At 42.1% G+C, this 24,025-nt stretch overlaps 1 protein-coding gene across 1 annotated transcript in view; it reads left to right on the plus strand.

Moving 5' to 3' along the window:
* The window catches only part of DNAJC16 (DnaJ heat shock protein family (Hsp40) member C16), a 37,645-nt gene that overhangs the window by 8,107 nt on the left and 5,513 nt on the right, over window positions 1-24,025 (plus strand). Inside the window, exons 5-11 of the mRNA XM_007174959.2 lie at window positions 9,531-9,715; window positions 11,503-11,607; window positions 12,307-12,465; window positions 20,163-20,293; window positions 21,964-22,147; window positions 23,126-23,308; window positions 23,451-23,527. Coding sequence (XP_007175021.1) covers window positions 9,531-9,715; window positions 11,503-11,607; window positions 12,307-12,465; window positions 20,163-20,293; window positions 21,964-22,147; window positions 23,126-23,308; window positions 23,451-23,527 — 1,024 coding nt within the window. The remainder of the gene's footprint in view (window positions 1-9,530; window positions 9,716-11,502; window positions 11,608-12,306; window positions 12,466-20,162; window positions 20,294-21,963; window positions 22,148-23,125; window positions 23,309-23,450; window positions 23,528-24,025) is intronic.

The raw sequence follows: 24,025 nt of genomic DNA on the forward strand, positions 1-24,025 counted from the left end.
TCTGCAGGTTATCCTTATGGTGTTTGTGATTTCACTCTGTGTATTAATTTGCTAGGGCGGCCATAACAAAATACCACAGACAGTGTGGCTTAAACAGCAGAAATTTATTTTCTCATAGTTCTCAAGGTTAGAAGTCCAAGATCAAGGTGTCGACAGGTTTGCTTTCTTGTGAAGCTTCTCTCCTTGGCTTGCAGACGGCCACCTTCTCCCTGTGTGTTCACATGGTCGTCTCTATGTATGTGTCTGGGTCTGGTGTATCACACTCTTTCTGTGATCCTAACAACCCCATTTTAACTTAATTACCTCTTTAAAGGCCCTGTCTCCAAATATAATCACACTCTGAAGTACTGGGGATTAGAGCTTCAACCTATGCATTTTGAGGACATACAATTCAGCCTATAACCCATAGTGTTCTAATGGTCATAGGTTACCACTCTCAAATCACAGATTAGCCTTTCCTTTGTTCATAGGCACCACTTAGCGCCAGGAAAGTTTTAGTGATCCAGGAAGGATATTTATTTTAATAACTTCTAAAAGTTGGAATTACTGAATTAAATGTGTGTGTGTGTGTATGTATGTGGTTTTTTTTTTTTAGCTCTTTTTTTTTTATTAATATTACATTCATGGTAGAGTTTTATTTATTTATTTTTTTGGCTGTGTTGGGTCTTTGTTTCTGTGCTAGGGCTTCCTTTAGTTGCGGCAAGCGGGGGCCACTCTTCATCGCGGTGCGTGGGCCTCTCACTATCGCGGCCTCTCTTGTTGCGGAGCACAGGCTCCAGATGCGCAGGCTCAGCAGTTGTGGCTCACGGGCCCAGTTGCTCCGCAGCATGTGGGATCTTCCCAGACCAGGGCTCGAACCCGTGTCCCCTGCATTAGCAGGCAGATTCTCAACCACCGCGCCACCAGGGAAGCCCTGTATGTATGTGTTTTATAGGCATTCGCAGACCTATTGAGTAGCTAAAAAGGGACAAACTCAACCATAGGGGCTGAGGGGCCTGGATTTCTCTGGAGAGCGTGCACCACTGAAAGCCATCAGTTCATTTATTCTAAAACAGAAATTTCAACCTGTTGTCCAGAGGCACTCAGGTACTCAGATTTGCCAGAATGCTTTCCTAAGATGGAATCAAGTTCTTGGAAGACAAGGGAGTAAGTTTAGCACATCGTCTCACGTGTGGCGGGCGGTCAGTAGATGCTTTCTGTGGCGCCTGATGAATGAATGAGAGGCCGAGGTCAGACGGAAGCCACCGGATTGGACAGCTTCTTCATCACACAGCACAGCTGCACTTTGTGCCATGCCAGGTGGTGTGCTGAAAATCACTGAACCTCTTCAGTCTAGGAGCTGACATTAAAACCCCATAGCAGAACGTAAACATTGACCCAGTGCATTATTTAGAACGGTAATGCATTTACACCAAGGTCAGATCAGAGCCAACAGGCAAACATACATGACGTGAGGCAACATAGCACAGTGGTCAGCTGTTAGGAACACATGCCTTGGAGTCAGATAGACCAGTTTTCAGATCTCAGCTGTAGCATTTACTACTTTGTGTCCTTGGACAAATTACTTAGCCTAAGTTTCTTCAGCTCTAAAATGGGGTTATAATGTCAAACCAACAGGATTGTTATGAATATTAAATGAGAAAAAATGTGTTTTAAGTGCCTGATATATATGAAGTACTTAATAAATGAACCTTAGAGAATTTCTGGTTAATGGGGTTTTCTGGTTTACCAAACTAAAATTTTTGAAAGCACCTATTTTGTAAATTCCTTTTAAAAATCTTCCTTAAATGTTAGTTTTCTTCAGCTCATAGACTGTCAAGCACTGACTTTTGCCTTATTTTTAGCTAAAGATGATTAGATGATTAGAAGCTGGCTGGACGGGAAATGGAGGAGTAACATTCAGGCAAGAGGGAACAGTGCAGGCAGGGCAACAAAGGGCATCCTCAGAAGAGCCAGCAGCAAGGTGTGACTTGAGTGCAAGTGAGAGTGGAGGTAGCAGGAAGAGCGTGCTGGGAGCCAGGTGGTAAGGAGCCTTAAAGTCCAGGCTAAGGAAGCTGGACTTTATTGTATAGTATGTAGTAAAGCCAAGAGTGATCTAATCAGATCTGTGCGTTAGAAAGCTAACTGTTCAAGCTGCGTGAAGGACAAATTAAAGAAGGTAAGAATAGAGGCAGGGAGGTTACCAGTCCTGGCAAGACAGCAACCATTGGCCTCAGCTTGGGCAGTAGGAACAGAGAGGGGACAAGTGTCGGATATTTCAGGGGTAGGATCATGAAGGGACCTGGCACCTGAGGACCATTTAAATGTGAGAAATGAGGAAAAGAGAGGGAGTCAAGATTGACTCTGCATTCTGACTTGAGCAACTGGATGGGCAGGAAATACAGAGAAGAGTTGAACTGGGGAGAAGTGATTCTAAATAATGACTGTGGTTTGGACATACCAAGTGCAATGACATGACAATAATAATATAAGCATAATAATAATAGCTTATATTTTTTGACAGTTTACCGTATGCCAAGCACTAATGTGAGTATCAACTCATAAACAACTCTTTGAGGCAGGTGCTGTTGTCATCCCGCTTTTATAGAGACTTGGCTCATATTGGTACCTTGTCCAAGGTCCCACAGTTGGTATTTGGCAGAGCTGGGATTCAAACCCAGGGAGTCTGGCTCTGTAATCCACGTGGTGAACACGATGCCCTGTCGCCTTTCAGGGTCCTTAAATCTGTGATGATTGAAGGTCTTGCCATCCTTTGGGGTTGTTGTGCTGTATAATCCTAATAAGTCAGGACTCAAAATGACAAGGATGGAAGAAGATGGATTTAGATCCATAGAAGCAATGTTTATAGGAATTTAGTCTGTTCCCCCACCTCACCCCCCAAGTATCCTAGAAAGCAGGTTTTGACTAAATGTATTAAATTAGTTTGGTTTTCCTCTTTGGAACATTCGGATTTGTTGAAGATTCCTGACAGTCAGGTTCCACTTGGAATGTTAGGTGACACTGAGATGAGATATCCCTGTATCCGTGTATCCATGGCCAGTATCCATGGCCGCTCCCTGTCCGAGCAAGGCAGCATTATCCTTTAAGACAGTTACTGCAGAAAATGTTTCTATTCTGAGTTGAGAGAAAGAGCAGACAATCTTAAAGATTAGCTGGGTGGTCTGGGGAAGCCTGGACATTATCTCAGAATAACATAAAATGCTGAATTGCAGTAAATGAAGGAAATGGAACAGTTCCACCCAGAGAAGAAATGTTGTAGCTATTTAGATGGAATCTACGGTCATGCAGTTTGGTAATAACTAGTGTGCAAAAGCATCCAACATTTATAGACAACCACGCTGTGGAGGAGGGTCCAGAAATAGTCAGCACTGCCCCTGACCTTGAGGAGCTTACTGTTAATTGAAGAGAAAATAGGTACCCGGGAAATTCACACCAACCTCACATTTGCAAGTACAGAATAATATAGTACTACAGGAATAAGTAGAAGATGATAAAGAATTCATTGCATATTCTCATTTAAAACTTTTTTCTTGGGAGTTCCCTGGCGGTCCAGTGGTTAGGACTCAGTGCTTTCACTCCCATGGCCTGGGTTCAATCTCTGGTCCGGGAACTAAGATCCCGCAAGCTGCGTGGCATGGCCAAAAAAAACGTTTTTCTTAGTGGACCAAGTACTATATTAAACACTAAAGTAAATATTATAACTTTTTTTTTTAGCATTTTACTTATTTTTCATTGTGCTAAATGCTTTGTATGGATTGTCTTTATCCCCAAAGTAACCCAACGAGGGAGAGACTATTATTATCCCTATTTTACAGATGAGGAAACTGAGGCCCAGGAAGGTTAAGGAACAACTGAGGTCACACTGTTCATAAGCAGCAGTGTTGGGGTATGGACCCAGAAGTCTAACTGTAGGGTTCAGTCTTAACCACTGTGCTGCACTGCTCAGAAATAAGTAAAACCTGGTCTTCGCACCCAGGAAACTCAACTAAGAGACACACCTGAATCATCACAGCACACTCAGTGCTCGCCAGGAGGTGCAGACAGTTACCAGGGCGTCAAGGAGGTTGCGTGTCTTGAAATCAGATATCATTTTAGGGAAACCCAATTTGGATAATCATGTAGTGTTTATCCACCATGACTTCTTATTTTAAAAGAAAGAATAATTCCTCTCTTTCAAGGAATTATTCCTAAAAATAGCTAAGTGTATAACAGCTTCATACTGTGTAGGAAAACGATCTGCCTAGATACTGGTTAAAGTATTTTTTTTTCCTCCTGAAGCTCCGTGTTCTTGATTTTGTATTGTTTCACATCATTTTGCATCTTAGTAGTTTGTTTATTAACAGGTTTGTATTTAGCCAGATTTGACAGTGCCATGTTCTTTCAGTTGGCTCTGTACCATCCCTTAAGGCATATGGAAAAGTTGAAAGAAAGATAAATATGTGTATGCGACAGAGGGGAAAATGAAAGAATTTCCCTAAAAGACGTGATACACGTTTAGGATTGCATAATGAAAGCAAATATAATTTGACACCTCAAAAGAGAGATCTTTAGTACTTTATAGAAAGAACACCCTCTTACAAACTCAAAAAGAGGAGAAGATATTTGTATTTTTAATTCCCTGGGATCTGCAAATTAGCCCGAAACATTGATCCGTAGAAAAATCAAATGTTTCTGAAAAAGGTAACATACATTTTGCCTCTCTTTTAAATTTGCTACTCAAGTTCGTGTGGATTCTGGTGTGTCCTTGTTATCCAGCCGGGTTATGCTGAATCAAGATAAGAATAGGAGAACTGTACTTGCTGAGCTCGCTTTATGAACCCGCAACTTTGGAGTGTAGAGAGTTTGAAGGCAGAGGAGGAGACGATAGAAATTGTGTTGTTCACTGTGACTCAGAGACCCTAAGTCACCACCAGTCGGAGTGGTCATTTCCCAGCCTGAGTCTTAGGGAGAAAACAGTGCTATCGACTTTTCTGACTCTTCCTTCCCAGCTTGGGTGGAGGGAGAGGAAGGGATTAGTTAGGTCTGCACTTTAAGGAATTTTGGTATTCTTATTATAACCTTAAGTATCTTTTCAAGAGGAAAAATACCACAAATTTAAACACCAAATATGTATCATTCTTTATGCTATTCTAATTCGTGTGATAGTCAATCTATAGGAAAGAAGTAACATTCCTTCAGAGTTTAGAAATCGGATTATAATATTAAGAATCGAAGTCCTTTGTAGAAATGACCCAAGGAACAGCCTTTTATAGACTGAGAAATGCTTACGTTTGATGAAGGTAATGTAGGTAATTCCGAGGACTCAATGGTAATTTTAAGTAAAATAAATGAAACCAATCACTTGTATTCTGTTTTAACTAGAAAAAAGCTATATTGATGGGAGCATAGGAAAGGTGGGGGGAGGATGACATAAAGAGTGAGAGTGTAACGTTGTTTATCCCACTCCACACAAGGAAGGGAGAGAGTCTCATGGAGGTTAAAATTCCACTCACATAAGAGACAAGTCTCTAGATCAGACTTCACACGGTCTGGATGAAATAATACTTAATAATAAGAGTTGTAATTAGGCGCCCACTATATTCCAGGCCCTGGGCTAGGCTCATTTTCATATTATGTCATTTAGTCCTCACAACAATTTATCTCCATTTTACAAATAAGGAAACTGAGGCTCAGAGAGGTTAAATGACTTGCCTAAGTTTGCACAGCTGATGGGTAGCAGAGCTGGAATTTGAATCTGGATCTGACTTTGAATACTTTATTCATTTACTTGTTTTTAAAAAACTGAGTGCCAGGAACTATTCTAGATATTAAGGATACAGCAGTAAACAAAATAGCCCAAAACCCCTACATTCATAGAGCTTCTATATTCTAGTGAAGAGAGACAAACAAATAAAGTATACAGCCCGCCAGATGGTGGTAGAGTGTGATAAAAAAGTCTGGGTGCTAGGGAATGCCGGGGTGAGAGGCTTCAGGTTTTTTTTTATAAATTTATATTTATTTATTTTTGGCTGTGTTCGGTCTTCGTTTCTGTGCGAGAGCTTTCTCCAGTTGCGGAGAGTAGGGGCCACTCTTCATCGCGGTGCATGGGCCTCTCACTGTCGCGGCCTCTCCCATTGCGGAGCACAGGCTCCAGATGCGCAGGCTCAGTAGTTGTGGCTCACGGGCTTAGTTGCTCCGCGGCATGTGGGATCTTCCCAGACCAGGGCTCGAACCCATGTCCCCTGCATTGGCAGGCAGATTCTTAACCACTGTGCCACCAGGGAAGCCCGAGGCTTCAGTTTTAAATCAGGCAGATGAGGAAGGGGTCACTGAGCAGGTGGCCCGTAGCGGGCGAGAGAATGAGCTTCTGGAATATCTGAGGGAAGAGTTGGGGGGGAACAGCAAGCACAAAAGATCTCTTCAGTTTCCTTTGCTCTCCCAAGACTCCTGCATCCCTTGTCCTGATTCTGTGCCCACCAGCCACCATTCTAATTACTGATTCTAGTCCCAAAGTCTGGTAGAGGGCACCGCTGAATGATGCAGTTACTGGAAAGGCATATTCCCCAGGATCAGTTAAATACGGTGGCTTCTGGCCTATGTAGCAATCCCTGGTAAGGTCATTGATGGTGGGTCCGTCTCTAAGAAATTGATCCCTCCAGCATTCGGAACCTAGGGTGGAAGAGGGTACTGGAGGCAGGAAGGAGCCAGGCTTTGCAGTCGGCTGGGCCTGGGTTCAAATCTTGGTCCTACTGCACACTAGCTGTGATGCCAGCTAGGTTGGCTCAGCCTCTCCAAGCACCGGCTTCCTCATCCATGAAGATGACAATACTTAACCACTCAGGGGGGTCGTGGGTGTGAAAAGTGATAACGGATATAAAGCTGTAGGCATGCTGCCTATCTTAGAAAGGGCTCAAGACACGTTGATTGCCCCCTTGGACCTTTGCTGTGTGGCCACTTGACCTTGCTAGGTGACGTCTCTTCTCGCTTTACATGAGACTGGGTCTCTCAGGTATGTGCCTGCTATGTTCTTGTTCTTTCTCCTGCTCACACAATCTTAGGTGCACTTTCATTTACTGACATTGTTCTGTGGTTATTTTTAATGCGTCTAGTGTGATAGAATAGTGTACTAGACTTGACTCTAGAACATCAAGTTGGGATTCTTTTTCTGCAATTTTATCACCTCTGCAAACTGGGATAAGTCAGTTCACCTCTCCGAGTCTCTTTATCTGTAAAATGAGGGGAGTGGACTATGTGATGTCTGAGGTGCCTCCTTTCCTGCCCTTGAGATACTCACGGTCAGGTGGCCAGCAGATAGATTTGTTTAGCCTACTCAGCAATTTTAAAGTATTAAGTTTGCAGTCGCTGCCGTTTACTCAGCAATTCCATTTGGGGGATATATCTATCAATTAAGAAGTTATCACACAAGTACACAAAGATGTGTATACAGAGATGTACAAGGATGCCTATCGAAACATGCCTTATAATAGTGAAAGCCAGAAGCCATTTCAATGTGCAGCAATAAAGAATGGGTTAAATAGATTGACAGTCCAGTTTCAGTGATGAGCTCCTACTGTGTGCCAAGCTCTGTTCTGGTGCTTGGGGTACATCAGAGAACTAAACAAAGATCCCTGCCTTCAAACGGCTTACATTCTAACAGGGGAAGACAGACAGTAAAAAATCCACAGAATGAGGAACTTGGGCGGTGTGTTAGAAGATGGTAAGTGTTGTGGAAAAGGGAAAGTGAGAGGCTTGAAGGGGATCCTGAGTGTGGGAAGGGCAGTTTTAAATATAGGAGTCGGGTCGTCCTCATTGAGAAGGACCTGCAGTTGGTGAAGGAGCCAGCTACACAGATGTCAGGAGATGCACCAGCCAGCACCGAGGCCCGAAGGCAGGAACGAACGTGCCAGTGTATTTAAAGAAGAACAGGGATGCTGGGGGCTAGAGCAAGAGAGCATGAGGAGTGGGAGAGGAAGGGGGCCGGGAAGCCAGGGGCCAAGTCACAGAGGGTCTTGTCGGCCTTTGTGAAGATTGTGGTTTTATCCTGAGTTGAAATGGGGAGGCTTTGCCGGATTTGGGCAGACGAGCGACATGATCCGTTGTTTATGTTTTAAAAAATTTTTATTTATTATTTATTTATCTATTTATGGCTGTGTTGGGTCTTCGTTTCTGTTCGAGGGCTTTCTCTAGTTGCGGCGAGCGGGGGCCACTCTTCATCGCGGTGCGCAGGCCTCTCACTATCGCGGCCTCTCTTGTTGCGGAGCACAGGCTCCAGACGCGCAGGCTCAGTAGTTGTGGCTCACGGGCCTAGTCGCTCCGCGGCATGTGGGATCTTCCCAGACCAGGGCTCGAACCCGTGTCCCCTGCATTGGCAGGCAGATTCTCAACCACTGTGCCACCAGGGAAGCCCCGTTGTTTATGTTTTAGAAGGAACAGTCTGGCTACCGTGTTGAGGACAGACAGTAGGGAGACAAGGAGAAACACGACACCATTGAGATTATTGCAGCAACTCAGGGGAGAGAGATGAAGATGCATAAGAGACGGGGTACAATGGAAGTGGAGAAAAACAGCTGGATTCCTGCTGTATTTTGAAGACAGGACCAACAGGACTTGCTGACGGATCGGATGGGGGGAGTGAGAGACGAGAGGGGTCAAAGATGACTCTTAAGACTTTCGTCCTGAGTAACGGGAAGGAGGGAGCCGCCATCAACGGAAATGGTGAAAGCCAGGGTAGAACAGGTTTGAGGGAGGAGATCAGGAGTTTGTTTTTGAAAACTTTATACTTAGAGGTCTGTTAGACACCCAAGAGAAAAAGCATATTTACTGGCTATTAACATTTACTGTATCTCCAATGTTTAGCAGAGGAACTAGCCCTCCAAATACATTGGTTGAATGAAAGACAAGAAAAGTTATTCGAATACTAAGTGAAATAAGTGTCAGATGATCCCATTTTATTTTATTTATACCTGTGTATACATACACACACACACATATTTGTGTAAGAAAAGGCACAGATACCAAAATACTAACAATAGTTATGTGGGATATGACCAAGTGGTTTTAACCTAATCTCTTTCTCTTTTTGAGAATCTGTACAACATCTATAAAATAGTTTATGTAAAAGGAAGATGTGCTCTGAAAGGTGAGAAGACTGATTCTAGCCCATCGTTAGCTTCTAGGTTTTTTCAACCATTGCAGAGTTGATGAACCCTTGAATTGTTTACAGGTGGTGTTCTTTATGAATAGGAACACTGTGGACAGATTGTTCTTTTCTTTTGAAGTATTTCTTCATGATCTACTCCCAAAATTAGAAACAACGGACTGAAAGATAAAAAGATTTATAGCGCTTCTTAAACATTGCTAGATTGCTCTGCAGAAAAACTGAACCGATTTAGCATTCCAGCAGTGATAGAATGCCAGACAGTCTATCAGGAAAGATATCCCCTCCTATTAAGTCGGGATTTCAGTTTCACACCAAAAAATTACTTAGCAGCATTTTTTCACCTGCCGTGGGGGCATAAAAAGTCTTCATGGAGGTCTTCCATATTTTTCAGGCGTAGGAATCGGCGTGGTCCACGCTGGCTACGAGAGACGCCTGGCCCATCACCTGGGAGCACACAGCACACCAGCTATCCTAGGAATCATAAATGGGAAAATCTCCTTCTTCCATAATGCAGTTGTCCGTGAGAACCTGCGACAGTTTGTAGAGAGTCTTCTTCCAGGGAACTTGGTGGAGAAAGTAAGTACCTGGCTGAGAAGTAGTTTAAGAGGCTCCTGGGACTGCTGGCTGCCCTGAACTCTACCTGTGGTCATCCTCAGACCTGAGTTTGATTTGGGGCAGGGCAAGGCACATATTAATTAATTACCCTAACTAAATCATTTAAATGAAGTCTGCCAGAGACTGAAAATTGAAACAGACGAAGTAGAGAGACTGAAAGAATCATCCTTGTCAAAACCGCTGGGAAGATTTACACTGTCATAGGAATCTGAGCCTAAAATGAGAGTGCCTCTTATTTTCTCAACAAAAAATTAGATCACAACATGGGACGAAGGAGGTCTTTCCAACTCATGCATTTGTTCGTTTAAAGATACTTTTCTTATGAGAGTATTCAAATTAAGTTATATTTGGTTATATATTTAACGATTATATCTATTGAAAACACCAGATTCCATGAAATCAGATATTATTTTTGGAACTTTCAAAACATATAGCGATACAACAGTGTGAATAAATTTCACAAACAAAAGATTGAGCTAGAGAAACCAGGCACAGAAATTCACACAAACTATAAACTATGATTTTTATATTTAAGAAGCATTTTTCCCTCAGTATCTGAGGTTAGAGGTCACAGGAACTAGAAGAAGATTCTGATGTTGCTTTAAATGAAAATGATTCATTCCTTTAATAATACCAAGGAGAGTGAACATACAGATACTTCCATCCTATTGCTACACAGCCTGTCCCACCAGGATCATTATCCACAGAAGAAATATTTGTTGGAGTTAACTTGAAATTGTCAGAGAGCATTGTAGCCTCCTAAAATGATGATAGGTTGTCCTGACAGGTCCTCAAACCTTTTTAAAATGCCTGTTGTATGTCAGACATTATGATAAGTGCTGAGGACACTTTCCAAGGAGCTCGCAGTCTAGTAGGTGATTGTTCCCATCCGATATGTAGAGTGCCCATCCTAGAGATTTGAGAAAGGCTTCCTGGCAGAAATGACCCCTGTACTGAGTTTGCCAGGTGAGAGAGAAGTAGGGAATGAGTTCCAGGCATACAGAGGTAGCCTGCTTTGTATGAAGTAGTCATTAGTGAGTGGGAGAAGACAAGATTAAAGGGGTTAACGGGAATCTCACTGTGAGGGTCTCCTTGAAGGAACTTGGACTTGGCCTGCAGGTGATGGAGCCATTGAAAGGGGCTGAGCAGTGGGGTGAAATGATGAGATTGAGGTTTTACATAGATCATTCTGGAAGCAAAGTGGAAAGATAAACTTTTTTGAACTACTATGAACATTTTCTAGATAGAAATTTAATTTATTCAAGTTTTTAATTTGTTTGATTATTTTAAGGCATAAACAGGGAAACACAAAAGTAGCAATTCAGATGGCAGTGAATGAACTTATGTAATGTATAGGTGGGGTGGGCCCACTTATTTTTATTTAAGCCATTTTAAAAGAGCAGTTGTTGCATTATCTTCTAATAGATTAAAAAGTGCGGTCTATAATTGAGCAAGAACCAACTTTGAAAGCTCATTTTTTTTTTTATAATATGGTCAGTAATTGTTTCAGAAAAGATTATGATTTCAGTCTGTAAGGGCTGGATCACATGAAAATATGAAATCAATATCTCTGTTCTTTTAATTAATTTTAGTCAAATAAAGGCAAAAAATTAGTTGTCTGCATTTTTTATTTTTTACAAAACAATCTTTTACACATATTTGATTTTTGTTTAATTATCTCCTGACTGGATTATAATGCAGTTGTTAAGAATTAAATGTTGAAACTAACATCCTTTATTCAATTTAAGGTTACAGATAAAAATTATGTCAGATTCCTCTCTGGCTGGCAGCAAGAGAATAAACCGCGTGTCCTTCTGTTTGACCAAATGCCCGTTGTACCACTGCTCTACAAGGTACTTTAGGTGCTGGGGTAATGTTTTCTCTTATTTTGGTGATTTTCTTTTTGTGAGTAATAGCTCATCCCAAGAGAAATGCTTGAAGACCAGAAATTTGCTTTAACCACCATACACTGAGGACCTACTGATGCTATTACTGTGCTAGTCCTTTCCACACACATAATAGCATTTAACCTTCAGAAGAACCCAGTGTACAGATTATTATCCCTACTTTTACTGAAGCTTAGAGTGGTTGTATAACCTGCCCAAGGTCTCCCATGTTGAATATCGATTCCTTTGTAGCCTGTCTGATTCCCAACCTGCCCTCTGAATATATACTATACTTCTATCTAGCACACCTCTGGTTATCACTGTGACATGAGATGGGAGAGGAAAGTGCTAAACCATTGGCATGGTCACTGCCATCTTAAATAATTAGGGTACAGGTAATTCCTCAAACCTCCCACCCAGTACAGATCTCAGTAAGATCAATATCTTGCTCTGTCTGAAAAAAAGAATTGGTTGTTGTTTAGCTTTGTTGGTACGGCTTTTGTTCATGGAGCACCATAGAATTCCTACAAGGGTACAAGGGTGTAGCAGCCTGAGTGGGGCTGTATAAGCTAGCGTTCATCTCCACCCACTGATGAGAACAAGTCACACTTAATTTAGATGCTGTGCTATCAATTTCATTTCTTCCTCTCTGGTATTCCCCAACAGTTGACTGCTTTTGCATATAAAGATTATTTGTCATTTGGATACGTGTATGTCGGTTTGAGAGGGGCGGAAGAGATGACGAGGCAATACAACGTCAATGTCTATGCCCCCACCATCCTGATCTTTAAAGAACACATACACAAGCCTGCAGATGTTATCCAGGTATGTGAGTGTCACCTTGTTTCAAGATGGCCCTCCCATTTTATCTCAGGGTGTCATATAAATAAACAGCAAAATCGAGCAAAGCAGGAGAGGAGAAGAAACTAGTTTTAATCTCTTCCTTTAGGGACTTCCCTGGCGGTCCAGTGGTTAAGACTCCGTGCTTCCACTGCAGGGGGTGCGGATTTGATCCCTGGTCAGGAACTAAGATCCCACATGCCTCTCAGCGCAGCCAAAAAATTAATTAATTAACTAACTAACTAACTAAATAACATCACTGGAAAAAAAGAAAAAAACCCATAAACTAAGTTAAAGAACACACACTGAATATTTATCTGATCTTAAGATAGGGAAGGGCTAAAAACATTGGGGAAAATCTTGTTGGAAAATCTTAATAACTTGATTATAAGTTTTAAATTTTTATATAAATACTTAAGAATTTTTGATTAAACAATAAGGGAAGTAATTACAACCAATATAAAAGGGATCATTATCTTTAATTTCTAATGAGCTTCTTCTAATCAAGGAGATCAACCCAAAACTTGTTGAGAATGACCACTTAATGAGTACAGAATGACCACTTAATGAGTACAGAGTTTTAGGGTGATGAAAATGTTTTGGAACTAGATAGAGATGAGGGTTGCACAACACTGAATGTACTAAATGCCACTGAATTGTACACTGAAATGGTTAATTTCATGTTATGTGAATTTTACCTCAATTTTTTAAAAAATGTTTAAAACTTCCCCCCAAAACAAAATGAACAAAATCCTGAGAAGAGATTCAAGTGACTAATAAACACCTTTAAAAAAATAAATCTCACTAATAATCAGAGAAAAGCAAAATAAACATTTTCTTCTCTCATCAAATTGTTAAAGATTTTGGAAGGAAAAATACTCAGTAGAGTTGAGACTACAGAGAAACAGGCACTTCTCTTTCTTGCCTTGCTGGAAGAAGCCTCAAAAGTTTTCAGAAAATCGATCGGGTGTTAAAACATCAACTGCCTAGCAGAAGAGCACCCCTGAGTACCTACTGTGTGCCAAACACTGCTTTCTGTGCTGGGGGTGCAGCCCTGGACAAGATCGACAGAATTCCCCGTCCTGTGTTCTAGTGGGGACGACAGACAATCAGCATAACATACTCTATCGTGGTATGTTATGTAGTGATACGTGCCAAGGAGAAAAATAAAACAGGGAAGAGGAATGTAGGGTATTAGCGGAGAGGGCTCACATTTTTAAGGTGGAGCAGCCAAGAAGGGCCTCATTAAGGTGACACGAGTAAAGACCTGAGGGAGGTGAGATTACCTTTTAGGACTCTATCCTAAAGGAATAGGAACTCGGGCAAAGAATTTCATACAGAGATGTTAAATATCATTCATAATACGAAAAATGAGGGGGAAATATAAACATCCAACGGCAGGATAATTACTGGTACATCCCAGAGACTATTATATAGCCATTTAAAATGGCAATTCGAGAATACTTAATGATGGGGATAATTTTCCTAACATAATGTTACAGAGCAAGCAGGATGCAGAATTGTATATGCAGTTTATTCATTGACCTCAGTTTTGTAAAGTGAGTGCATGTGTGCATGTGTACGCATAGGAAAAAAACTAGAAATAAATACATCGAAACATTAATGGTTATCTCTTGATGGCAGAATTATATATTATTTCAATATTTAGGTTTTCAAAAATCCCTATAATGAACATGTATCTTTTAATATTTTTAATGTTTTTTTTTAAATCGTCAAGAACCCTTTGATACTTTCTCTTATAGGAGGCTAGAATGAGAAGAAAGAGAAATTCTATAAAATCCTTTATTTCATTCGTTCAATACATTCGTTGCCTGCCTGCTGAGCACTAAATACAGAACAACTCTGACATCCAGTGTTAGTCTTTGTCTTCCTTTGACTCACAGTCAGGGGAGGAGAAAGACCGTCCACTGTAGTAGGTGTCTCACTAAGATGTGGGGTTCCTCCGGGTGCCATGTGGACGTAGAAGGGGTCCTGAGACTATGGGACTAGGGTAAGGGTGTTGCGTGTGACAGAACCAGATGGGGAAAGTGGATGGTAAGGAAGGGAGAGCAGGTTTAAGAAGAAGGTAATGAGTCCAGTTGTGGACATAAGAATTAGAACTGCCTTTAGGAAATCTAAGGGGAGATGTCCATCAGGCGGGGATCTAGATCCAAGGAAAGGCGGAGGGGCTAGAATAGAGATTTGTCAATCATCAGTGACTGGTTAGAGGTTGAAGTCTTCAGTGTGGGGAGATCTCCCAGGCATTGTATGTAAAGTAAGGAGAGAAGGCAGCCAAGGACAAAACTCTGGACAATCACCAGCAAATAAAAAGAGGGGATGCCTGATGGCGACTAAGAAGGAGCCAAGAGAGGGCTTCCCTGGTGGCGCAGTGGTTGAGAGTCTGCCTGCCAATGCAGGGGACACGGGTTTGAGCCCTGGTCTAGGAAGATCCCACATGCCGCACAGCGGCTAGGCCCGTGAGCCACAATTACTGAGCCTGCGCGTCTGGAGCCTGTGTTCCGCAACAGGGGAGGCCACGGTAGTGAGGGGCCCGCGCACTGCGATGAAGAGTGGCCCCCACTTGCCACAACTGGAGAAAGCCCTCGCACAGAAACGAAGACCCAACACAGCCAAAAATTAATTAATTAATTAATTTAAAAAAAAAAAAAAAGAAGGAGCGGAGAGAGTCGGGAAGCAAACGAATGCCAGTTGTGGAAGAGAGGAAAGAAGGTCATCTCAATCCAAGGTTAATCTGTAAGATTTCCTAAATTGCTTTTTAGTGATAGCTTGTACTCTTGGGAATTGTTATTTATTTATTCCCTGGGGAAAATCGTTAATCAAATATGTTAACAAAATTACTGGTACAATGGATGCTTCACCAGTTTGCTCTTTATGAATATAAAACTGCATTCTTAACATAAACTGAGTCCTCCCAATGGCAAGGGGCTTAGTATAACACTAGTAGCACTAGTGGTTTCTCTTAGCTCTAGTTAATTTGTTTTCATCTGCTGTACAGTGGTTACGGCCACATGATAATGGGTTTATTCATTCTTCTGTGGATGGACATTTCGGGGCTTTAGGACCAGTGATGCCGTGGACATCACGTGTATCCCAGTGTACCCAATCACAAGTTTCTACAGGACGGCAGTTTTAAAAATGTGGCTCACAGACCCCTGGGGGCGGGAGGGTCCGAAAGACCCTTTAAGAGAGTCTGTGAGATCAAAGCTGTCTTCACAGGAACCACTAAGACATAATTTGTCTTTTCTCTGTGTTGACTCTTGCACCGATGGTGCAAAAGCAATGGTGGGTAAACTTTCCAGTGTATAACCACCAAGTGCACACACCAAGGCCCGGGCACCAGGCTGCCGGTGGCCCTGTGTTCTTCACTCTTAAGCACTCGCCGTAACAACACAGAGGATCAACACTCATTTCACTGAATAGCCTTGATGAAGCAGTAAGAAGTATGAATTTTATTAATAGGTAAATTGACACTCAAGTCCACGTCTTTCTGGTATCTTTAATGTTCTCTGTGACAAAATAGGAAGCATGCAGAAAGCTCTGCTGCAGGCCAAGGTGCAGAGGGTGTCCTGAGGACAAATATTTGTGTGGTTGCCTAACTCAGGAGTCTTGAACTAGCCACTTTTCTTTTTTTTTTTTTTGATGGAACATCATTTTTTACTTGAAAGAATAATTGACAGAAAACTATGGTTACTCAGAGTTAGGCAGACATTTTCTTGAAAATGAATGAAGTGAGCCTGGCATTTTAAGGGAAACAACTCACAGTATCTGTTGCCGATGATAGAATCCAGGCTTCCAAGGAAATTATAATTTTGAAAAATTTGTATCAGCCATCATGACCTTGATAGCTTCTCAAACTTTCTTATGAGATTGGTTCATCGATGTGATGCATTTTTTCATATGAATAAGAAAATTTGTCAGCATCTGGGAGATCAGTGAACCAATATTTTTCGAATGACCATGCATGAGTAAAAGATCCATTCTAAGTGCAAGGCGATCAGTGAATTTTACTTCCTTTATTTTTGATCCGTGAATTTTAACTTAACAGAGTACTAAAAGTTCATTGATGGGAATTCCCTCACAGTTCAGTGGTTAGGGCTCTGCACTTCCACTGCAGGGGCACAGGTTCGATTCCTGGTTGGGGAACTAAGATCCCCCATGCAGCGCAGCCAAAAAAAAAAAATGTTCATTGAATCCATATAGCAACTAACCTTTAAGAAACTACCATTTGTCCAGTTTCGGTGTAGTGGCAAAGAAAAATATCCATAGTTATCTGAAAAGCTATTAAAATAAACCTCCCTTTTCTAACTATGTATCTGTGTGAGGCTGGATTTTCAACGAGAACAATATATGACCCCCGATTGTGTATAGAAGCAGATATGAGAATCCACCTATCTCTTCTATGAAACCAGACATTAAAAAGATTTGTAGGGCTTCCCTGGTGGCGCAGTGGTTGAGAATCTGCCTGCCAGTGCAGGGGACACGGGTTCGAGCCCTGGTCTGGGAAGATCCCACATGCCACGGAGCAACTGGGCCCGTGAGCCACAGTTACTGAGCCTGCGCGTCTGGAGCCTGTGCTCCGCAACAAGAGAGGCCGCGATAGTGAGAGGCCCGCGCACCGCGATGAAGAGTGGTCCCCGCTTGCCACAACTAGAAGAAAGCCCTCGCACAGAAACGAAGACCCAACACAGCCATAAATAAAAAAAAAAAAAAAAAAAAAAAAAAAAAAAAAGATTTATAAAAATGTAAAGCAGTGTTAATCTTCTCACTAAACGTTCTTTGGTTTTGGAAATTATTGTGTTTTTTGGGTTTTTTTAATGTTTAAAAAAAGTTATTTATGTTAACATATATGGCTTTATTTTTTTAAATGATTAAATATATATATATATATCTTTAACTTTACTAGCTAATGTGTTTTCCTAAGTACATTTCCACCAATCATGTGTGAATGTTCCATTGCTCCATATCCTTGCCAACACTAGACCAATTTAATTTTTCTGACGTGAATGGTGTTGATTTTTATCAAATACTTTTTACACATCCATTATGATTATCCAGAGTTTTCTTCTTTCGTGTTCTGTAATGCACTAAATCATATTAATCACTTTCTAGTGTTAAACCTAACTTGCATTCATGAGATAAATCCAACAGGATCATTATTTATATTATGCTTTCAGTATATTGCTGTATTCAGTTTGCTAACATTTTGTTTAGGACTTTAATATTTATGTTCAGAAATGAGATTGACTTCTAACTTCTCTTTCTCAAGATGCCCATGTGAGGATTTGAATCATGAAACGAGATGGGGTGTGTTCTCCCTTTTTCTCTTCTCGGGAAGACTTTGTATAAGATTAGATTGTCCTCCTTGAAAGTTTGGTCAAAACCACCTATGTAAAGCCATCTCAGCCTGAGTTTGTGTTTAAGGAAAGATTTTTGACTACTGACTCATCTTCTTTAATGGTTATAGAACTATTTAACTCTTCTCTTTTTCAGATATTGTTTTATTTTTCTAGAAATTTTTCTGTTTCATCTAAATTTTCAAATTTAATTGTATATGTGTATATATATGTATATGTATATATTTTTAGTTTCTACAACATAGGGAGTGATTCCTCCTCGTCATCCTTTTTTTTTTTAATATTTATTTATTTTTTTGGTTGCTCCAGGTCTTAGTTGCAGCAGGCTCCTTAGTTGCAGCTCCAGAGCTCCTTAGTTGTGGCTCCCTGGCTCCTTAGTTGTGGCATGCAAACTCTTAGTTTCGGCACGCACGTGGGATCTAGTTCCCTGACCAGGGATCGAACCCTCATTGGGAGCATGGAGTCTTATCCACTGCGCCAGCAAGGAGGTCCCTTTTTTTCTTTTTTTAATATTTATTTATTTGGCTGCGCCAGGTCTTAGTTGCGGCACTTGGGATCTTCGTTGCCGCGTGCAGGATCTTCACTGTGGCATGCAGGATCTTTAGTTGTGGCATGCAAACTCTTAGTTGCGGCATGTGGGATCTAGTTCCCTGACCAGGGATCAAACTGGGGCCCCCAGCATTGGGAGTGCAGAGCCTCAGCCACTGGACCACCAGAGAAGTCCCTCGTCATTCTTGATAATGGTTATTTGTGCCTTCTCTCTTATTTTCATGATTGGTTTTACCAGAGGTTTGTCAATTTTATTAGCTCTTCCAAAGAACCAATTTTGGTTTTGTTAATTCTTCTTCTTATATATTTATTTTGTTTTATTGATTTCTATTTTCATCTTTACTATTTCCTTTTTTCTACGGTTGTATTTTTGCTGTAACTTCTTGATATGGATGTCTAGTTCATTAATTTCTTTTCTATTATATTCATTTTAACATTACTCTCCAAGTACTACTGATACTTTATCTGAGTCCCAAAGTTTTGATAAATAGTATTTTCACTAATCACTTCAAATTCAAAATATTTTCTTATATCTGATATGCTTTCTTCTTATATCAATAAGTTACTCAGAGTTTCTTAATTTCTAAACAAAAAGGGATTTTCTGGTTTCTATCTTACATTGATTTCTTGTTTAATTGTGGTCAGAGAAGCTACTATATATATAATTTCAGTCCTTTGAAATATATGAAAGTTAGTAATAACAAAGTGGTCATATTACAGTTTTGTTGTCTGCCTTTTATACTCAGTAACGTTCTTACTTTGGAGTTTTGTGGGGTTTTTTGTTTGTTCGTTTTTGTTTTTTTAGCCACACACAGCGAGGCATGCGGGACCTTAGTTCCCCAGGGATTGAACCCATGCCCCCTGCAGTGGAAGCACAAAGTCTTAACCATGAGAATGCCAGGAAGTCCCAGGGAGTTTATTTTCAATTGTTCAGTTTCCTATCAATCTTGCAGTAAATTTGCCTAAAAATTCCAAATTATTGACTTTTTAAATCTGCTAGCGTAAAACAGTATACAAAAGTTGTCCAGTGAAAAGAGCACTTGATTTTTCCTTTGACCTGAAATAGCTACGTCATTGCTCTCAGCCCTGCTTTTTTTTTTTCTTTTTTTTTCTTTTTTTTTTTTTTTGTCTGTGTTGGATCTTTGTTGCCTCCAGCAGGCGTTCTGTAGTTGTGGCGAGAGGGGGCTACTCTTCGTTGCGGTGAGCAGGCTTCTCATTGCAGTGGCTTCTCTTGTTGCAGAGCATGGGCTCTAAGCACGTGGGCTTCAGTAGTTGTGGCACGCAGGCTCAGTAGTTGTGGCTCGTGGGCTCTAGAGTGCAGGCTCAGTCGTTGTGGCTCACGAGCTTAGTTGCTCTGCGGCATGTGGGATCTTCCCGGACCAGGGCTAGAGCCTGGTTCCCTGCATTGGCAGGTGGATTCTTAACCACTGCGCCACCAGGGAAGTCCCAGTCCTGCATTTTTTAAAAAGATCACCACATGTTTATCTGCTCAAATGAGTCTGACTTACGTGGTTTTATTACTTTAGCCAGGATCAGGCACTTTTTTTTGTTTTTTTTTTTTGGCCGCGCTGCACGGCATGCGGGATCTCAGTTCCCTGACCAGAGATCGAACCTGTGCCCCCCGCATTGGGAACACGGAGTCTTAACCACTGGACCGCCAGGGAAGTCCCTCAGCTACACGTTTATTAAGCTGTAAGTAAAACCCATTTTCAGTGAGAAAACTGAATCAGAATCCACTGTCTCTTGGTTTCTCTCCAGGCCCGAGGTATGAAGAAACAGGTCATTGGTGACTTTATCACCCAAAACAAGTATCTGTTGGCAGCCAGGCTCACCAGCCAGAAGTTGTTCCATGAACTCTGCCCCGTGAAACGGTCTCTCCGACAGAGGAAGTAAGGACTGAAGACTTTGCCCCTGATCATCAGTGCAGCAGAGGGGCATGTTGCATTTTACTACAAGGCAATTAAACGTCAACCCTGAGACAGTCAGAATTTATTCTTCATGGAACAAATATTGATGAACAACTGTGACAGTGAGGGGTATAACAGCCCAGGGCACCTTAGGACCAAATTATTGGGTGTGCCAGAGAAGATTCCCCCTAAGAGGTAACACTTTAGCCAAGCCCTAAAGGATGAGTAGATTTTGCCGGGTGTCAAGGAGAGCCTGGGTCACTGTAGCAGCATGGAGTAGGAGAGAGTTACTCTTCCTACCAGAGTATTTCACAGAGGGTGAGCCTCTGGGGGTCTTGGAGAAGGTCTTGGAGAGGAGCCAGGTTAATGACTAAACAGTAGAGAAGTGAAGGTACTGAGGAAATGGTAAAATAATTAAATGGGAATAGCAAGGCTGAGGCATACTTATTCATACAGTGTCTAAAGTCTGGAGATACAGGGAAAATACTTACTATACCTCTTGCAGATTAATGAATCAGTGCCTTTAAATTTAGGGCTGTTTCATCTGTGAAAGCTGTCTGGATATGAAAGGAAAACATTTTGATCACGTTATGTGAAAATACAACTAAAATATTGTTTAAAATAGGAAAAATTCCCTATGTTTCCAGACTTTTCAGTTTCCTTTATAGACTAAGAGGAGAAAGACTTTAATTAAATGTAAGGCAGGTGATCCTGGACTTTAAGGATTGTTGTTTATACCGCCTTCAGAAAATATCCCCAATCCACGCGCTCCTCCCCTTTGTTAGCACCGCCAGCCTAGCCAGGTCACTGTCACCTCTCGTCGAGGCCACCGTGTTAGTCTCCTCACCTCCTCTGCCTCCACTCCGCTCTCCCACCCTCAGTCAGTTCATGTCAGCCAGCGATCCTCCCAACACTGTGAACTGGATCGAGTCCCCCGGTCTCAGCGTCTTTGCACTTGCGGTGCTGTCCGCCTGGAGTGCTCAGACCCCACTTCCTCTTAGGGCACCTCCTTCACGTCTCTGCTCAGCCAGTCTGATGGAGCGTGACTCCCAGCCCACCCTTGACTCTCTCCCCTTCACTTCTTTTCTTTTTTCATAACGCTTGTCACTACTTGTCATGATCTATCCATCTATCTATTTGTTATCTGCCTTCCACACTGGAATATCAGCTCCATGAGGGCAAGAACGTTGTCTGTCTTACCTGGCATCTACTGAGTGCTCAGTAGTATTTGAGAGAATGAATGAATGATTAGATGCACTTTCCCTTGGCACCACTACAAAGGAAGCCCTTCAGAATGAGGCCCAGTGGCCCTGGCCTCAGATAGGCTCCACCAGCCCTGCCTGCGGTGGGAGAACTGGAACAGGTGCCTTCTGCGAGGCCCTTCTGTTCAAGGGTTCAGTGACCATTGCCTTCAAAAGCATCTCTGAATGTCGTGACGTTTGGTTTGGGGAGAGCATCACCAGTCTAGAAAGAAGCAGGCCCTTAATGCCTTGGACATTTTCTCTCATTAGAGGCTCCCCCATGAAGCTTTCATTCCTAAAACATGCTCGTTCACTTTGTAAATGAACGTCTCCTCTCTTTCACCTTCACTTGCCATTCAGGTTCTAGCCATGGCCTCAGGGATTAAAGTCTTCTCTTTTGTTGACATGCAGGTACTGTGTGGTTTTACTGACCGCTGAGGCTACCAAGATGAGTAAACCCTTTGAGGCTTTCCTGTCCTTTGCTCTGGCAAACACGCAGGACACAGTGAGGTTCGTGCACGTCTACAGCGATCGGCAGCAGGAGTTTGCTAACACCTTACTGCCAGACAGCGACACGTTTCACGGAAAATCAGCGGTGAGTCGTGGATGCTGTCCTGGTCTCGAGCTCTTCACAAGCACGTGGCACTTAATTCTGTGTCCTCCTTCCTCAGGAGTTTTCAGTATAGATTCCAGGAAGTCCAGGAATCTCTGAAGCCTGTTTGTTCTGTTTTTGTTTTGCCTTATGTTTTCCGAGTGCTTGGAAGCCATTTGACTTTTTTTTTTTTTAATTAAAGTATAATTGATTTACAATGTTGTGTTAATTTCTGCTGTACAGCAGATTGATTCAGTTATATATACATTCTTTTTTATATTCTTTTCCATTATGGTTTATCACAGGATATTGAGTGTAGTTCCCCGTGCTGTCTGAAGCCTGTTTTCAAAGCACTCCTAAACTAGTCTTTTACCGTGCTGATTTCACCTCCTAGATTTTCAGCCTTGGACCTTCACAGAAAGCATCTTCCCTCTGGGTAAAGATTAAAGAGCGTCAGCCCTTTTCACCAGCCTTTCCCCTTGGCAGGTCTAGGCTTACAGTACCTAGTTTGTAGACTCTTCCTTAGGCTACCAGTAATAGGCTTGCCAAATGTCTCCCTTCTGTGCTTCTGCCTCTTTTACTTCATCCTTATTGATCTCATCTTCCTTTCCCCTCCTTCATCATCACTCTCTGCAGAAGCATGAAATTCTTCTCTGTCTTTTTCATCATCTTGGTAATTATGGAAAAATCTCTCGAAAAAACAAAGGTTTCCTTCTTTATGACATTAAGTCAGAAGTTATAGAACAAAGTCTATTGAGAAGAAAGAGCTTTAACTTTAGCAAAAGCTCTGGAAAGTCACCATAAAACTAATTTCTTTTGTTAGAAAAATGTAAATCTCTTGCAAATATTGTATACTCATCCATACCTGTGTTTGAGCTTCACTAGACCCATTTTTTCCATCCTCCCTGAAAAAAACCCAAGCAACAGTAACTTCGCATTCTTTTGGGAATTCTCATGGTTTTTCCTCTCTTTTTCTCCCAGGTGTCTATCTTAGAAAGGCGCAACACAGCAGGGAGGGTGGTGTATAAAACCCTGGAGGATCCCTGGACCGGGAGTGAGAGCGATAAATTCATCCTTTTGGGTTATCTTGACCAACTGCGGAAAGACCCAGCTCTTCTGTCCTCGGAAGCTGTGCTCCCCGACTTGACCGATGAACTTGCCCCTGTAAGCACGTAGCCCAGGAGAGTGGGCACCAGGCAGGGCTCCTGAGCCCCCAGAGCAACAATGCCATGTTGGAGGCGGGGGACTTCTCCCTCCGGGGCTCAGGGGTCCAGGCCTGACCGTCACGCATTTTCTCCCTCAACAGATTTTTCTCCTTCGGTGGCTCTATTCTGCTTCTGACTACATCTCAGACTCTTGGGACAGCATATTTCACAGCAACTGGTAGGAGTATTGCCAAGTTTGAATTTCTTTCTGTTACTACCAGGACTGCTGTTTTTCTTTTGAAAAGAGTCCACTCTTCTTTGATTTCAGTGTGGACTCCATAGGCAGGTGGAAGAGTGTTTACATATTTTCAACAACTGTTCCCCTTTTTCTTTGTTTCAGTGACTTCCCTTTTTTTATATTTGCTGATTGACCCTTTCCCACTGGTGGGGAAAGAAAAGATCACCCCTGGCCGCCCCTCCAGCTAGCAGAGCCTGGGACCATCCTCTTCATCAGAGCACCTCTGGTGTCCAGCACAGGGCCTGACACACATGGAGTCCAGTGAATAGATGCACAAATGAATCAGTGAATTAATCGGAGAAGGGAGGGCTATACCACTGCCACCCCAATGAGACCATGAGCTCCTGAGGACAGACCATGTCCCCCTCATGTTCGTGCTTCCTGGCCCCCAACCCAGCTCCTGAAAAACAGCAGGCCTTTGATGGGTGTTTGTGGGTG

Source organism: Balaenoptera acutorostrata, chromosome 1 (assembly GCF_949987535.1).
Source record: "Balaenoptera acutorostrata chromosome 1, mBalAcu1.1, whole genome shotgun sequence".
In the NCBI taxonomy this organism is placed as follows: Eukaryota; Metazoa; Chordata; class Mammalia; order Artiodactyla; family Balaenopteridae; genus Balaenoptera; species Balaenoptera acutorostrata.